Genomic DNA, 17,822 nt, shown 5'->3' with positions numbered 1-17,822 from the left:
TTTTTTTTTTAAAATAGACACGAATAATAAAATATAAAGAAAATTCTTCGAAAAAATTCGAGAATTCGAAGAAATATTTAGCTACAGGGATATTTCGATATATTTTCCTCGTCATAAAATTGCACTGCACGGATATATTTCTACCTTGAGGTTTTCAAAAATCTTTAAAATTATTTTAAAAGAACAATTTATTAGTGTAATAAAGAAGAAAACAAGAAAAGAAAAAAAATCTACGATCTTTTAATCTGTTCCAATAAATAACGAAATGACGAAAGAAACAAGCATTTAGAAGAATCTACATCTTATTATTTCTTTCGAGAATTTAAACAATTTGAAAAAAAAATTGAAAAACAAATATATCCAATAGATTTTGTATCTTTCGACGAAAGTATGTAATATTCTATAAATCCATTATTTAAAATTCTTAATCAACGTATATATATAATAAAAGAAAGAGCATTTACGTATACACGAAAAAATTTAATTGAATTGCAAATTTAAGCGTAAAAAGAGGGAAATGTATCGCTTTGTTTCGCGATTTTGCTCGCCAGGTTATTTTCGTAGAGCTCAATTTCAAAATCTAAGCGTTCTTCCTTCTTCCACTTCGTGGCCTCGATTCGCTGGATTCCTCCATCCTCTCTATCATCTTTCCGTTTAATCGGTGCGAATAAATACAGCGAGAGAAAATGACAAGAGGAAATTAGACCCACTCGTTCGTTTGCCGTTCCTTTATTTGCCCGATCTTTAACTCTTGTTTTATCGTTAAAAGAATCGCGATAATAAAATGAATAAATTGATCGCAATTTTTACACGAATTATTTATATGCCAAGCGAAATTATTATCATACGGATTAAATATTCTCGAAAATTTAAAATATTTTGCCTTCGACAGAAAAAAAAAACGAATTTTTTCGTGAAAAATCTTTCTTTTTTTCTCTCTCTCTCTCTATCCATCAATTCCTATACACCTTCTTTTAACATTTCTGAGATTCACGCTCAAACTCCACGTAGCCTCGAATACAAATCCCGAAGATCCAAAATCGCTGTTTTTCCTGTACCAGCATATAGGTCAGTGGGTATATATACGTGTTGTTCGGTTGGCCAACGATACATCGAATTCGTAGGAGACTGGATCCGGTCCGAGGAAGTGGACTTTTTGGTTGGTGGGTACTCGCGACCGTCCCACGATCCTCTCTGAGGACCGCTCTCTGGAAGCAGCGGAGTGGCGGAGGAGGAGTTGCAAGGGCATTAGGCTCCGAATACGGAACGATAAAATTCTTACGAAACGTGTCTCTCCCTCTCCTCCTCTCCCTCCCTCCCTCTCTCCCTCTCCCTTTTCTCTCCCTCTCCCTCTCTCTCTCTCTCTCTCTGTACAATATTTCTCTGGTATAATATTCGTGCATCGAACTGGCACTCTCACGAGAAACGAGAGGCAGAAACGTCGAGGGAAAGGGAGGTCCCCGTCGTTGTGAAGAGGAGGTTGGGCAACGGAGGAACGATCCGAAGAATTCGATGGTTGAAAACAAACCTAACTGGAGGACGTGCTGTTTCGCTTTAGAGGAGACGGCAGACAAGACGTGGGCCCGTCAAAATGTATTTTTGACGGCTGTTTGACAAGCTTTTAACGTTCTCCCCTCCCCCCTTCCGTTTCACTGCCTCCTTTCCGCCTCCACGTCCGCGCGATGCTTTTTCGCGCGTCCTGCACGCTCGTTCTGCGACTTCGTTATTTTTGCGATCCGCGAGCCGAATTACGTAAGCGTGCCGCTCTGCCTATGGAAAAGGTTACCGGAAGGTGGCAGATACCGTTTCTAGAGATAATGAGCGCGAGAATCGTGATTTTCGGAGGCTATGGAACGATAGAAGGATGCGTTCGAGGGAAGGTAACTTTTGTTTTTTTTTTGTCTTGAAACTTCCTGTGCTGGAATTTTTTTTTTTTTTTTATATAATCAAGTAGATTTGAATGATACGTTTGGTTATCGCGTTTGAAGTATAATTCTTTTATATATTTGTAAATTTGTATCTGTATATTTAATCGTATTTAATTATTAATAATCGATTATTTCGATCAATCCCGTTACAATGTTATTACACCAGTGACATTTTGATATAAAATTGGTCTCACTCTGACTAATCGATAAGGATCTTTTGGTTTCCGGTTCCGCTATCAACCATTTCGATTTGAATTCAACATTGTTCTCGCATTTATTCGAGCTCAATAGCCACGCTTCCAAGGCCGTATCAATAAACTTCTTGTTCCCCGGAAAAAAGAATGCACAATAAAAAGACCAGAGATCCAGTTAACTTTAGTAAATCAACATTAAAGCATCATTCAATAGCTTAGAAAATCTGTTAATTCGTTCACTCAAATGAACGAATTATCTCCGACGAAAAAATATTGAAATATTTAATTTTTAATTTAATTTTTTGGCATCGAACGTATTTAAAAACGTATTTAAAAATATTCGAAAATGACTGCAAACTTCCGCCACGTTTATTCCTCTCCGATTAATTTGGTACCCGCATTGGGAAAAACCGCAATTAAGGATGTTGGCACTATCAGGCGTTTGAAATTCCCCAAGAACGTAGCCGCAGAAAAATTTCGTTTTTATCAACGACATTATTAATTTCGTGCTTTATGGAGGAGATAGGTTTGATAGGAAGATAAATCGACAGAAATGGAATAAATGTTTCGAAAAATTTTTTATTTTTGTTTATTTCTCTTCTTTTTTTATTTTTATTTTTTTTCTTGAACCATCTTATTAAATAATTCCACGAAGCGTAATCGATAAACTTGTTTTTCTTCCGTTCCAAACGGAAATAATTATTTAAAAAACAAAGAGAATCATTAATATTATAAGATGCTAAGTCATTAATGCGATAAGATCTTCTAACATTTATGAAAGAGCTCCGATTTTTTATTTGTTTCAAATCAACTTCAAAAGTTTGATAATATAAAACTCAAATTTCGATTCTTCACCTGTTCCTTACAAAATCATCGATTCCAAAAGCTTAAACTATACTCCTTAATTTTCGATAAATTTGCGTAAACATTTCAAATACTTTTGCTCAGATAAATTATTTGAAGATTTTAATTCTCTATCCCTTATAAACAAATTTTGAAAATGAAAAATTAAATTGCAAAGAATTATTTGGAATTCTTTAATAGAGAGAACAGGCGAAACGTATTATTGGGCTTCAGCCAAGAACCTTCATCCCTATACATCTTATTCTCTAGATATAACATGTATCATTTATTCTTTTTTTTATTCTTTATCAAATCTGTTTAATTCTTTAAAAAATTAAATAGACTAAAAATTTTCAATATCTATTCGAAGAAAATTTATCGAAACAAAAAAGGTAAAGTAAATTTAGAAAAATTATTCAATAAAGATATGCATCGTTATTTGATATAAAATGATTCCGCGACACAAACGAAACTCGAATGTAAAGAGCAAAGAGATATTAATTCAACCAACTCGAACTATCAACCGCACATCCGCACTCTTAATCTCTGTTCTTGTTTCAGGTTAAATGGTAATCTAAACCGATCATGTACAACCTGAATGTGAACGTGAATCCTAGTCCGGCGGCTGCCGCGAGTCTTCTCGGTGTCGCGGCGGCCGAGGTCACACCAAGGACACCGGAAATCGTAAACTCCCTCATCGCCATGACCAATCCCTTCGAGGGCTACACGAACGAGAAGAGCAGGGATCGTACGGATTCGACTAGCAGCGGTGAGCCGAGCCCACCGAGTGTTCAGCACACCTGTAGTCAGCTCATTAAAGAAGGTACCCATCCGGTGGTGGCCTTGATAATATCCTACCAACTTCTCTCCGCAGATTTTTTGTTATTCTTCTTTCTTTCCCCCCGAATCTCGCGATACATCCAAGGTTATCCAGGATTTAATGGTGATTCTGATATATGGTAGGAGAATCTTTTAAAAGAGAAAAAGGGTAGGAAAAAGTATAGTTGTGATCTCTTGGTTATTTAATGTATTCCGAAAAAAAAAAAATTATAGAGAAAATTGATAATATATTTCTTTTTTTTTTATTACAAAATTATAAAATTAATAGGGATTTAAAGAAAAAATTTTTAAATATTTAATCACGACAGAATAACATTTAAAGCTTTAAAATTTCTGCTTTATCTAGAAAAGGATTTTATATAAAACATTTAATTTTCCGATTGCAAATTCTAATTAATGATTTTTTTATATATTTTAATGGATCACAATTTACTTTAATGAGTTATATTCTACATATATATTGAGAAAAATTCTTTTGTTCTCATCTTCGATGACAATTTGTATGATTAAATATCTAATATATTTATAGGATTGAAGTTGACGCTACAAACGAAAAGAAGAGCCAACGGAAGCGGGGATGACACGAAGAAAAAGACAAAGAAGGAAGACGGGAGTGCGGATGACGAGGAGGAAGAAGAAGCGGGCAACAACAATAACCGCGGTGGAGTAAGAAATCTTCACATAATTCTCGTTTAAACGATAAAGCCAGTCGTGATGTCCGGCAATTCGCGCTGTAAGTCGTCGTTTCATCGATTTCACGGGTTTTCGAGTCAAACCGGACATTTATTCCAATCAATTTTCTTCTCTTATTTATTGCTCCGATCAAGAATTCAATCGTTAAGCTATAAGATAAATTATTTTCATATTATATTACAGAAATATTGTAACATTTTAAATTAATTAAATAATTTTTGTAGTTAACGCCAGAGGATGAGGAGAGGCGTCGAAGAAGGCGCGAACGGAACAAGATAGCTGCTACCAAGTGTCGACTGAAGAAGCGTGAAAAAACAGTGACTTTGGTGCACGAGTCAGAAATCCTCGAAACGCAAAACCACGACTTGAAGTCGCAGATTCAGGAACTGGAGACGCAAAGGCGTAGGCTTGTAGACATGCTAAGTCTCCATGGACCGACTTGTCTGAAACAAGGTGGCACAGACAATTCGTATCAACAGTTTGCAGAGCCTTTGCAGCTGCCCAGTTACCAGGAGAATTTCGTGCAGCCTCCACCAGCATTGAACCAACCTCAGAATTGTGTGACAGAATATCCAGTAAAAGTGGAAGAGTATGAAGCTGACTTTTACCGACAAGGAAGTCCATTTGTACCAACCTCGGATGCAGGTTGTACGGTTTAGTAGCTTTATCGACGTTGTAACAATGCCTACCGCGCCATTTAAAGATTAGTTTCCGTGGAGATTTGGTTTACCGATTAAAGAAAATGATACATGATTCCATTAAAAATTTAAATGTTTGTTTGATGGTGAAAAAATAATTGCATGCATTCCAAGAAGACACGAGAAAGTAATAACATCTATTTAATTGATGGAAGCGTCGTCGAGGTAATTTTGGGAATTTTGTATGTTTTTAAGATTCTTTCGAAGATTCTTAACATTTCCGGTAAACCGAATCTCCCGTTTCTTATAATCGCAAGTCTATAGCTTGTAAGTTGATTATTATTTACATAACAACGCGCTCCTATTTCTCCTTTTCATCCTATTCTTTCTTCTTTTTTCCTTCTATTTCTTAACATTATCCCTTTGCACTCGAAACGTTCGATGTAGAACGCTTGAAGACATTCCTTAAGAATAACCCTTTCTTGAAAGTAAGTAACCAATTCCTTGAAAATAAATACTGTGACATTCTAAAATATAATTAATGTAATCAATAAATATAAGATAGAAACGAATTATTTTTGCGATACTCGATTTATTAATATTAGTATGTTGATACATCGAATATTAAAAGAAAAAAGAGAAAAGAGAAAAAGAAAAAAAAAATTTTATTTTATTTTAATTTGTATTAATTTTTGTATTAAAAAATATTTACGAAAATTTAAAAATAGTCATAAAAAATAGTCATAAAAAATAGTCGAGCATTGCAAAAGTGTTTCGTTATTTTAAGTAAAAGTCGAGAATTTCTTTTACAAATGGCGGTTCGCATCCGATGTCGATTATTTTTTTATGCGACCGCTTTTTCTCGATTTACCAGTGAGAAAAAAAAGTATAATTTGTATAACTCAGCATATAATAAGTCTTCTGATATTGATTACGACTATCTCTCGTATATTGGGACGTGGCTATGTGACGCGTTCTCAAAGGATACTTATAATTATACGAGCAATCGTAATGATATATTTAATACTGTGAAATGTGCATATTTTATACAAATTACATATATTATTATATACGTATACACTCGCAGACACGCACATGTCAAACACATACGCGTCATTACAAACATTAACAAACATATGATATATATATATACATGACGATTAATGACAATGACCGACGACATACCTCAATTTTGTGGGTAGTTACCCTTCTTCAGTGCGTTTGCACGAAAAAATTTTATTTTTTAATTTTCTTTTATATTGTAACTCTGATCATGTGATCGTTGAAATTTTTTAATACACGAAGTAATAGCGACAAGGATGCCAAAGAACCATCAGAAATATCGATCAGAGAATATTTTTATTTTTATGAAAAGATTATATCGGTGGAAAGAAATTAGTAAACGCACTTTGGGCTACGCTTACGCGTTCTGCAATTTACAAAAGCTAGTTTAATACTTAGCCGAATGTTACGATTAATAGTGAAACGCTTTTTTTCTAATCCATGGATTAAAAGATACTTTTTATTCATTTGGAATGTTACCGCCGATTGATATAACAAAGGAAAAGATTTTTCTTGCACTTCATAAAATGTGTGAAGTGAGATAAAGTCTTCCTCTTATTCTTTTGTCAAGAGATTAAAAAGCGTGCACAAGCATTAAGAATATTTTTTTCTTTAACACGCAGGAAGAACATGTAATAGTCACATACATGTGGTGCTATACATATACATACATTAAATATATATATATATATATATATATTTATATATATATTTGCTTTTTATATAAATTTTATTAAGTTGCCTGAAGAAAGTATTTAATAGTTTAATACACATGTTAAATATATATTATCGATGTCTATTTACTAATGCAAAGTTCTGAAAGTAATAGTATATCAAATGTATTGAAACAAAGTTTATATTTATATACAAATTTTTTCTATCTTTAACATATTGAGAGGAGGAACCAAAAAGATAATATTATTGACATGCTAAAAATGCGCAATAAATTTTAATATGCAAATTCTTTAAAAGTATTGCATTTTATTTTAAGTAAAAAATATTCCGATCGTGTTTATGGAATATTCGAAAAATTTTTTTAAATAAAAAATTAGATATAAAATTGATGGTTCTTTAAAAATAAAAGATAGAATTTATTTTGATATAATTATGTTTGCTCTATCCAATACATACTGCCATTATTAAAATTCCAGATACAGTCGCTTATTGTATCTGGCTATAGGTTCGTTGTCTTTTTAGTAAAATATATTAAAAACAAAGTTTTTCTAGAGAATAAAAACAAAATAATTTTAATAACAAGATAGTAAACAGTATATAAGATTTTATTCATTGTAACAAAATCGTACTATTGTCTTTTATTACTGAGTACCTGGCCATGGTTTTCCATGCGACAGCTATTTTTCTTTAGAAAGAATACATTAAATTGAAATTAGAAAAATGGCTGACAAAATTTTAAACCTACGTTGTAACCTAAAGAAAAATTTTATTCTTTAAATAAAAGTGCCTTCAATATATACTAATTATCTATTCTTTATTTTTACTTACAATCATTTCATAAATTTAAAAATAAAAATGTAAATATTGAAAAAATGTACTATCAACAAATACTACACACACATTTTATTATAGAATTCAATATTAATATTACATTCTCATATCTCAGTCACAATCAATTCAAAACAAAATTCATAATTTCATTTTATAAATAAAGATACTTTGGAAAGAGGGAAGGAAATATAATCTTATTAAATCTTAAATATACCTATTCAATGAGTTTATGAACCCCTGAAAGATATAAATAATATAACATCAATATAATTATTTAAAAATTAAAAAGAGATATTAACAATATATAATTAAATTCACTTACACAATGATATTATTAATTGGAATATGAATTAATTTGACAAAGAATCCTATAAAACCCATTATGCAAAAACCAATGGCAGTGGCAATGGCAATTTTCTGAAATTCTAAGAGTCACCAAACAAACAACAAGTTAGAGTAAAACAAAATTCAAGAAATAATCAATGACATTTGTTATAAACTTACCCTTCCTATCAGGTTTTGTGCATCGTTTAATAAGACGAATACTATCTTTCGCAAATTGACGTCCAGGTTCGGTAAGTTTCTTCACCTGATCCATTGTACTTGTGTAACTGTAAATAAAATATTCGTGCAATGAAATTTATGTCGACAAACCATATTTATATTCAATTTTTATAATTAGAATAAACTGATAATATTTGTGTAAAATTTTATACGACGAACGGTGTGCAAAATTACATGTGCTTTTAAACTTATAGTATATCTAAAAAATTGTTATATTTCACTTCAATAAAAAAAAATATATGTATTAATTTTTGGGTTCGGTAATAACAGTTAAAATAACTTATAGGTTACAAAAATTGTCCATTAATGCGTTGTTAATTTTTTTCTTAACTTTCTTTGAAAAGATTAAAAAGTTTTTTTTTAAAACACAGTACTCACAATGTGTATAAATGAAGAACGCTTCACAAACTGTTATATTTGACGTACGAAAAACTACGCTCGTCAGAAGCTGAGGCGCTACGTGGAGACTATGTTGTATGAACGTCACTTCCTGATCACTGATGTTGGAATTATAAAGTCGTAGCACGAACATATAATTTTTTAAATTTGAAAAAAATTTTGTGAAATAATATTAACAGTAATATTAATTAAATTCGAAACAATATTTAAATAATTTATATAATAATTTATAATAATTCGTGTGAATTTATATAATAATTTCCTATATAAAAAATGAATAATGAAAGTTTAAATAATATACATGAAAAAAAATTTGTTTATATAAATAAATTTTCATTAAATGAAAAATAAAAATCAAATAGCAAAAATAATATTAATGAATGATGTTATCTAAAATAAATACATATAAAGTCGTTTCGAGTTTTTTATGTAATAATATTTGTGCATAAATCCCTATACTAGGGAATATAATAGTGGAAACTTTATAATAATTAATAAAATTTTTAGAATACAAAATTTAATTTTTTTTTATTTCAATTTTGGCACGAAATTTTGTTATAATGTTTGTTATATTTGTAATATTATTATTAAATTTATAATATATTATTTGGAAGCAATTGCAAAAAATATTGTATGAAATATTTTTTTTTTTTTTAAATAAAATGACTTTAAAAAATTATTTGAACATATTAGATTAATGTTAAATATATATGAAATTTGTCTACTGGAATAACATACTGTATATCAGTCTTGAGATTTTTTTCATCAGTAACCTTTGATACTTGTGATTATTTGTCAAATGTTAGGATATCATATATAGAAAGTGTACGTTCTAAAATAAAGAAATTAAACATGAATTAATATATTTAAATTAAGTTAAAGTTATTAAATTATTTTATTAAAAATATTTTAATTACATCAAAGAAAATATGGGTAATAGATCTAGCCTTCTTTTACGCGAAGAAGAAATAGCACAAATCCAAGAAGCCACTGGATGTAAGTTTTATTTATAAAATATATATATTTCAAAAAAACATTCGAATTTATTACTGTTTAAGATATAATCTTATTAATAATAAAAATAATCTTAAGATATAATCTAATTTAATTATTAATTTATAATATATTTTATATATTATATTTCCTATTATGAAAATTATAATAATGATCATATATATTTTTTACTATATTTATTTTATATTTGAGAATATTTATTTAATTATTAATATATTTATTTAAAGTGCATTGTAATAATATATATATTTATTGATTAAATTCTTACTTTGTGTTATAGTTACACCAAACCAGATTGAACGTTTATATAGTCGTTTTACAAGTCTTGATCGAGGAGATTGTGGAACTCTTAGTAGAGAAGATTTCCTTAGAATTCCAGAATTGGCAATAAATCCTCTTGGTGATAGAATTGTAAATGCTTTCTTTGATGAAAGTGGTAATGATAGAGTGAATTTCTTACAATTTATGCAAGTGCTGGCTCACTTCAGACCCATTAAAAAAAATAGTCCTAATAGATTAAATTCTAGACAAGAGAAATTAAAATGTAAGTTAATAATGAGCTGATAATAAAATCAAATAAAATTAAATAAAATCAAAAGAAATTTTAAAATATTTTATATTTGTTTATATTTATATTTCAGTTGCTTTCAAAATGTATGATTTGGATAATGATGATTTAATATCAAAAGATGAATTACTAGCTATTTTGCATATGATGGTTGGTGCAAATATTAGGTAACAAAAATAATTTAATTTATTACTTAAAAATAAAATAAATTTAAATAATTTATATAATTTGTTTATTTTTTAATTTCTTTAAAAATATCTCATTTATTTTAGCGAGGAACAGTTAACTAGTATTGCAGAAAGAACTATAGTAGAGGCTGATGAGAATGGTGATGGAATGATTTCATTTGAAGAATTTTGTAAAGCATTAGAGAGGACAGATGTAGAACAAAAAATGTCTATACGATTTCTTAGTTAATTTATTTTTTTCTTCAAATAATGCACAATTTGCTGATGTGTTGGGCATATATATTAAAATTTATAATAATAATGAATATAACAGTTTATTTTTTCTTATATATTTTCATTTATTTTACATGAAAAAAAGTTGAAGTTATGTTCAGTATTTAATGATACAATGAAAGGTAAGATAGTAAAGTTCCTTTTTTTTTTTTTTTAAACTGTTATTCAAACAGCTGTAATTTTAATTAATAAAAAATGATACAATTATACGATTTTTACGATTTATAATATATATATAAATTCCATAGTTATTACAGATTTTGTTAACCTACAGTTTACAACATTTAATTTATTATTTGTCTTGTTATACTGCTTACATTTTCCAAAGAAAAATATGATAACATTTACTATGTATTACATTTACATAAACAAGTACTATTGGAAAATAAGTTATGCTATTGATGACATTAAAAAAATGGGAAATATGAATGTAAAATATGTATTACACAAATACTATGTATTTTATTTGTACATGAATTATATCTTGACTTCAAAAAAAATATTGAGGAATTATATTTAATTAATCGTACATTTTCGATATAATGAAAATTCTTACTGCATTTATTTTATCTTTCTTAATAGATTGTAACTATCGGTACCTCATTATATTCCAAAGCATTAAAATTTGCGTATGCAAAACAATGAGGAATATTTATTTTATTTTTATAATAATTTAAGCCGTGGATGACACAGCTAATTTTTTTAAATGCTCCATGAATACTTGTAAACTGACATCATCAGTTAAGACAGGCGCTCCACTTTCCTAAATTACAATAAAAATTAATTAAAAATTATAATTAATAATCAATAAAATGAAGAGAAGCTAATAAGTTTTATTGCTAAATAAATAAATAAATAAATAAATAAATAGATTAAAGTTAATTATAATTCATAAAAATGTATTTTGTGGACAAAGATTTTTTTGATGCCAACCACCAGTGAATTGTGATAATACTGTTGCAAAAAACTGTTAAAGTGTGTAGAATTTTATGCTTGCCTTATAGTGAAATCGTGTTAAATAACGTGAGATAATTTAAAACGATTTAATATTGATATTTTTATAGCGATAGTTTTGGAGTAATAGTTAATATTTGTTAGTTACTTTTTACTACTGTTAAAAAATATTATGATGAAAAAAAAAATAAATATTTTATCGTATAAATAAGAAATATTAACTATTTAAATTTCTAAATTTTCCCCACTAATTCCATTACCAAAGCAATAAAAGCAAATATAAAGAAAAAAAATATAATTATCAAATGAATGTAAAACACACCCCACTGGGTATCGGCATCCCCTGGTTGCAGGATCACGATGACATGAAAAGATTATTAATTACATATGGTTGATTAAAATGTTTAATTCGTTGAAAATGAAAAATAAATAAAATAGTCTAATATGAATAAATTTGATGTTGAAAATGTATTTATATTATTAAGAATAAAAATATTAAATAATGTACTTACCGCTCCATAAGCATACATATTATTATGAGTTTGACTTGGATTCACTTTGCTCAATAAAAACCTTGCTTGTGAACCACCTTGTTCAGTATCGATATATCTAGGTGCAGGGAACCGTTCGGCTAATATTTCAGCAGCATCATCAACAGGTGCTGCCAATAATTGTCGGAAATTTTCATATTCTGGCAAATCTTGATATTTTAATTGACGCCATTGTGCAATGGTCTGTAATAAATTAATATACATTGTAAGCATATTATCATTAATCATAAACAATGATAAATAACTACCTCTCCATGGAATATAAGGATTTGGAAGAAAGTATCCATCAATAAAATTCTATCTGGCTGAATAGATGATGTATCTAATAAAACTGGTTCCGGAGGGCCACTAAATCCATAACTGTACAAAATTGGCTGTACCATTATCAAAGAATTTGTTAAATCTTCTCTCATGAGCATATGTCTATAATATTTAAAATTTAATTAGTAATAATATTTCAATTGATTGAAACACGAAAATATAATAATAGCTGACCTATAAAAACTAGTTTCATCGGGAGAATTATTAAATACTTGTAGAAATTGCGATCTACGCAAATGATACATAAATTGAGGATATAAAGAAAAGTTTTCTGCAAGTCTAAAACTATTTGGATCATCTTTTGTGTATTCTCCAAATTTCTGGCACTATAAAAGAAATGCTTAATGTTAGAAATATTACATATATTATATTAAATGTTAAATATAAATTTAAAACTGAAAAAAATACAAACTAATCTAATAAGCATACGATCGACCCATCTTAAAACATCTGGTCCATCGTCACTTTCTGCCCTAAATACAGCTAAACGCGACATGAGAACAGCGGCTGCTTCTTGATCAAATCCAGCACTTATATGATGTAAAGATGTCGATGCATCTGCCCAACTATAATCGAAATTATTATGATTAAAAGGTAATAAAAATTAACAATAACAATTAATAATTTTAATAAATATATTAACATACTTTCTAGCAATTGTAGTAACTCTGATTCTTCGTTGACCGCTACTATGTTGATACTGTGTGATAAATTGAATACAGCCTCTTCCACCTTGAGGAATTGGTGCTGTATGTTGATTGACAACTTCGAAAAATAATGCTGTAGTAGTGGAAGGTGTAAGGGAACAAAATTTCCACTGGCATGTACCACCTAATCCTACTTCTTGTTCTCCGACACTTGATCCTTTTACTCCTAGAGATACGCAGGGCCCGATCGCACCGGAAACTTTAATTTCTCGTGACGTTTTCACTTCCAATGTTGCATTAAATGCCATTTTCAAATCGCCTTTATGATCTTTAGCAAACACACGTTGGAATGTTTGCTTGAATAGAGAAGAATTGAAAGAATCTCCCATAAGCATATGACCACCAGTTGAATTGCAACATTGTCTCATTTCTAATAGACCGGTTTGATCGAGAGCGCACGAATAGATATCTATTATGTGACCGTTTGTTGCAGCGCGTGACGCGAGAGAATCATAATGTTTAGTTGCCTTTTTCATATGTTTAGCGTTATCTTTTTGAATATCATGATGCGATCTAATAGGTTGTCGTAAGTCATCCGTTACGACTTGACCAGGTCCTTGAGAACAAGGTCCACCCACAAATAGCATTATCCTAAAAATAATAACGTATATTTTTATTCAAAATATTCGAATAAAAAATTTATAATCGAAACATATACCTAGCTCCTGTATTAGCATAACTAGCTTCTAAAAGACCAGTAGCAACAGCTAGTGCAACACCCGTCGATCGCAATGGACGTTTTCCTGGCCCGATCGGCCATGGATCTCGTTGAAGTTCTCCCAAAAGATCTGTTAAACTCATATCACATTTATGTACAGGTTGTAAAAAACGATTTGCTGCTGGTAATGGTTGTCCACCAGGTCCTCTTTGTTGATTTGGATTTTGACCTGGTATTGGCCGACCTATACCTATAAATCGTGATAATAAATATCTCTTTTGTACAGTTACGTTTTATTAGAAAAATATACCTAGCATATCTTGAACCTGTTTTGGTTGTAAATCTTTAGTACCACGAAAAACATAACTTTTACTGCATCCTTCACAACTTAGTTCATGTACTTGTACCATTCTTCCAAATGTAATAAGACCAATTAGAGCATTAGGTGGAAGTAAAGAAAGTGACATTTGTAAAGAATCTTTGAGAGAACCTAGTTCTTCGTCATCCATACATGTATCCACAACCAGTAAAAAAATAGGTGGTAAACACTGTGCTCTCTATTCAAAAATAATAATAATTAATATCTAATAAAAAAAACTACTAATAAAAATAGTATTTTATTTTGACATAAATATTGTTTACCATTATGGTATATTCAATAGTTGAAAACTTTGGAATTAATTCAGCTGGTTGATGTTGTTCTGAAATGGCAGCATATTGTGGAGGAAACTGAAAATATATTATATATCAAATATTATTTTATTACAAGATAATTATGTTTATTTTTATAATCAATATGATTTAATTCTTACAGGATTTCTTTGAAAGCATAGATTGCACACCCATAATTTAGCACGGTAATCGACTTGGCATAATGGATTTAAAATTGCTCTACATGTAGATCTTGTACAAAGAACAGGATCATATTGTATTGGTGGGAGATCTGGCCTTTCTTTGATCGGTTGATAAAGTGTTCCTAAGGGCACAACAAGTCTAGTAGCATCTACACGTGATGAGGGCCAAACATTCCAAGTAATACGTATTCCATCACGGTCTTCATTTTGTTGAATGAAATCTTCATAAGTAGTCATGTTGCTATAATCAAGAAATATCAGATAATAAAAATAACATTCAACTTTAATCCTTAATATTCATATAATTTTTAAATATGTGACAAGTGTAAAGAATGTATAAATGATTTTAGGTTAAACATACCTAATTAAGTCAACGATGACTATCGTGTACTTTTAATTATAAGCTTGAGATAATTTTAAATAATCTTTACTATCAAGTTCTCATAATTACAGCATTATTTTACAATTGAATTAAAAGGACACTACTTCACCGTAACAGTACAACTCGTGCCGTCATTGAAGCCACGTCACTTGAAAGCTTGGAAGAACTACTATGGCGCATGCGTACAATGTCTTAACGTCAAAGGCGGTATTCGTATTTATATACATATATATATATTTGTGGTAAACAAAATTTGGGCATCATATAAAATTAAAAATATATATATTTCATAAAAAAGACATATAAAAAAATAAAAAATATACAAATGCATCAAAGTAATCACAGTATATAAATACAGATATATATGTAATATATATATACAACATATAAAAATATGCAAATATTATCTCTTTCTTATTTTTATTAAAAAAGATCTTAAATCTTTTTGATCTAGATTGTCACAAGTGGATTGATATTTATAATGTTATAATTTGTAAAACAAATATAGACAAGGAGAGGAAATAGGAGAGAAAAGGACAGAGATAAGATAAAAATATTGAAATCAACGCCATCTTTAGAGTGCCGCTTTAAATGAAACTCAATAAAGAAAGGAGAGGAAATAAAAGAAAAAAGAGATAGGGCAAGAATTGACCATTAGTGTCATCTCTTGAATAAAGATTTTAGACTAAGATAAAAATTAAAGATCAATGCCATCTTTTGAATACGAAAGAAATCTCTACATAAATACTTAACTAATAGCGTCATCTTTTTGAAAGGTGTTCAACGATGCTTATGAAATATTTCTCATACTCAAGAGATGGTACTAAAGGTTAATTCTTATCTCTATCTTTCTCCATCTATCTTCTATCCTTTCTTTATTAAGTTTTATTTGCGGCACTCTGAAGATGGCGTTGATTTCAATATTTTTACCCTATTTTTGTCCTTCTCTGATTATTTCCTCTCTTTGTCTATACTTGCTCTACATAATTTATGAGCTTAAGAGACGGCTCCGATATATGATTTTTTTACACGATCAGTATTTTAAAACGTAGGACACAAAATAGCATTAAAAGTATATCTTATATATCGTTTGTGATATAAATAATTACGTTTTGCAGTTAAGAAAGAGTAGGGATTCATTCAACCAATCAGCCGCAAAGTGATAACCACTGATTCTGAATAGAACAGAGTGAGTCGAGTGTTTACCGTCCGTATTTACTATTACTACGATATTACTAAGCTAAGTTTGTAAAAAATCGAGATATCAATATTTCTGCGTACGTATTACGGTACGATATCTGGTCAAATCTCCATGTCACGTATACTACAAGTGTTGATTTTCGACTAACCTCTGACACGGTGTACGTCGTCCGTAAAAATGGATAAAAGGTACGTCGTGATATTTTGTATGATTCGTTCGATTCATAATCGTTAATATCTTTTTAATCTTAACAAATTTTTAGCAAATTGGATACATCTAGGTCAGGGTATCGTGAGGATATCTCTAGTCATTCTAAAAAAAATAAGAAAAGATCAAGTAAAAAAAATAACATACTTGGTTTATGGATGAATAACATGCAAAACAATCAAAATAACGACATGGTACCTGGAATGGAGTATCAGCATTTATTATGGCAGTCCAATGTACAACAAAACTTTTCGAACAATGGACAACGTCTTTTTACAACAACATCCGATCCTAGCATGTGTGGCTATACACAGATGCCCATGACATATACCATGGAACCTGTTTCACTTCCAACCATGTATAGGCTATATCAACCAGTACCGTTTTCTGGCATTAGAACTGTTCACGGTAGACCCAGACGGCATTGTAATCAAAATTTTCCAATGAATATGAATATGAATTCTATGGGGAATGGTTACTCAAGTTTACAAGAAAATGGAGTAGAATCTTCTGTGCCTATTAATTATCAAAATGGAGATTATGCAAGCTTGCCACCTACTGGTAACAAGAATAATGAAATAAATGGGGATGAGCCAAATTCAGAGCATCGGAGGTATTCAGATCCTGGTCTTGGATCCGCAGAAGCTCCAGTTCAAACTCAGAGCGAAGATTCTGATAGCATCGATAGTGGAAGCTCCATTACTACAGTTGGACGTAGCAATAAGCTTGTCTTATCTCTTATCGAACAGGTGGATATATAAATTATATATATTTAAAATGTAACAGATATATATTAATAATCGTACAATTTTGCTTTCAGATGACAGAACTGAAGAAAGGCAATAGTCAACTGTTCAAAGAGTTGAATGAAACAAAATCGGAACTAGGCAGTATGAAAGCAAAACTAGCACAATGTAAATATAGCGGCTCTTCAGATTATCAACCAGGAATGTTATCAGGTAAATATTAACAAAAGTTGTTATAGCAGATTATTCCTAGAACCTCTTTGAATTTTTTTGAAATTAATCCAATTTTATGTTTTGTATTAATATTAATACAAACGATAATACAGTTGCAATATAATATAAATAACACAAAATAACACGAATATTTTAATTCCTTCAGATTTTATTCGCGAAATCAGACAAGCCAACAAAACATGCGAGGAGGGATTGATTTCGAAAGTAAAATCTATGGTGGAGGAAAAACTAAACCAAAGATCGTTAGAAGTGGTAAATTTAAACGTAAGTATTAATTTTATATCTTCATACAAGCTC

General features: G+C 29.9%; 5 protein-coding genes across 10 annotated transcripts in view; 3 read left to right on the top strand and 2 right to left on the bottom strand.

Moving 5' to 3' along the window:
- Positions 1-6,827, top strand: part of LOC102676603 (activating transcription factor 3) — a 23,498-nt gene extending 16,671 nt beyond the window's left edge. The window contains exons 2-4 of one of the 2 annotated variants that reach the window (XM_006616861.2): positions 3,527-3,734; positions 4,335-4,471; positions 4,723-6,827. In XM_006616861.2, the coding sequence (XP_006616924.1) occupies positions 3,551-3,734; positions 4,335-4,471; positions 4,723-5,157 (756 nt within the window). In that variant the 5' untranslated portion in view covers positions 3,527-3,550 and the 3' untranslated portion in view covers positions 5,158-6,827. Of the gene's footprint in view, positions 1-3,526; positions 3,789-4,334; positions 4,472-4,722 lie in introns of both variants that reach the window. The other variant, XM_006616860.2, reaches the window with a different exon arrangement.
- Positions 6,828-7,759: 932 nt separating this feature from the next.
- Positions 7,760-8,803, bottom strand: LOC102675508 (protein transport protein Sec61 subunit gamma). Its single transcript, XM_006616853.2, has 4 exons — positions 8,647-8,803; positions 8,209-8,315; positions 8,027-8,129; positions 7,760-7,941 (listed from the first exon to the last, which is right to left on the bottom strand). Exons 2-4 carry the CDS (start codon positions 8,300-8,302, stop codon positions 7,932-7,934), a joined length of 207 nt encoding a protein of 68 aa, XP_006616916.1. The 5' UTR covers positions 8,303-8,315; positions 8,647-8,803; the 3' UTR covers positions 7,760-7,931.
- A 398-nt stretch (positions 8,804-9,201) lies between these two features.
- Positions 9,202-11,118, top strand: LOC102675134 (calcineurin B homologous protein 1). The gene is made up of 4 exons (XM_006616850.2): positions 9,202-9,663; positions 9,962-10,225; positions 10,323-10,416; positions 10,522-11,118. The coding sequence occupies exons 1-4, from the start codon at positions 9,597-9,599 to the stop codon at positions 10,664-10,666; spliced, it is 570 nt and encodes a 189-aa protein (XP_006616913.1). The 5' UTR covers positions 9,202-9,596; the 3' UTR covers positions 10,667-11,118.
- On the bottom strand, positions 10,751-15,349 carry LOC102675275 (protein transport protein Sec23A). Of its 2 annotated transcripts, XM_006616851.2 has the most exons (12): positions 15,117-15,349; positions 14,714-14,996; positions 14,544-14,630; positions 14,212-14,458; positions 13,902-14,151; positions 13,184-13,834; positions 12,949-13,102; positions 12,711-12,862; positions 12,464-12,638; positions 12,177-12,398; positions 11,987-12,007; positions 10,751-11,473 (listed from the first exon to the last, which is right to left on the bottom strand). In XM_006616851.2, the coding sequence occupies exons 2-12, from the start codon at positions 14,990-14,992 to the stop codon at positions 11,384-11,386; spliced, it is 2,328 nt and encodes a 775-aa protein (XP_006616914.1). In that variant the 5' UTR covers positions 14,993-14,996; positions 15,117-15,349; the 3' UTR covers positions 10,751-11,383. The 2 variants fall into 2 exon arrangements, with proteins under 2 accessions (XP_006616914.1, XP_006616915.1); XM_006616852.2 differs by lacking the exon at positions 11,987-12,007.
- A 687-nt stretch (positions 15,350-16,036) lies between these two features.
- The window catches only part of LOC102674651, a 10,045-nt gene continuing 8,259 nt past the window's right edge, over positions 16,037-17,822 (top strand). For 2 of the 4 annotated variants that reach the window (XM_006616848.2, XM_006616846.2), the window contains exons 1-4: positions 16,096-16,526; positions 16,601-17,294; positions 17,366-17,504; positions 17,671-17,789. In XM_006616848.2, coding sequence (XP_006616911.1) covers positions 16,516-16,526; positions 16,601-17,294; positions 17,366-17,504; positions 17,671-17,789 — 963 coding nt within the window. In that variant the 5' untranslated portion in view covers positions 16,096-16,515. Of the gene's footprint in view, positions 16,527-16,600; positions 17,295-17,365; positions 17,505-17,670; positions 17,790-17,822 lie in introns of all 4 variants that reach the window. The other 2 variants (XM_006616847.2, XM_006616849.2) reach the window with 2 other exon arrangements.

This window comes from Apis dorsata, unplaced genomic scaffold (genome assembly GCF_000469605.1).
Source record: "Apis dorsata unplaced genomic scaffold, Apis dorsata 1.3 scaffold_280, whole genome shotgun sequence".
Classification (NCBI taxonomy): Eukaryota; Metazoa; Arthropoda; class Insecta; order Hymenoptera; family Apidae; genus Apis; species Apis dorsata.
This window is presented reverse-complemented; position numbering and strand designations above follow the sequence as displayed.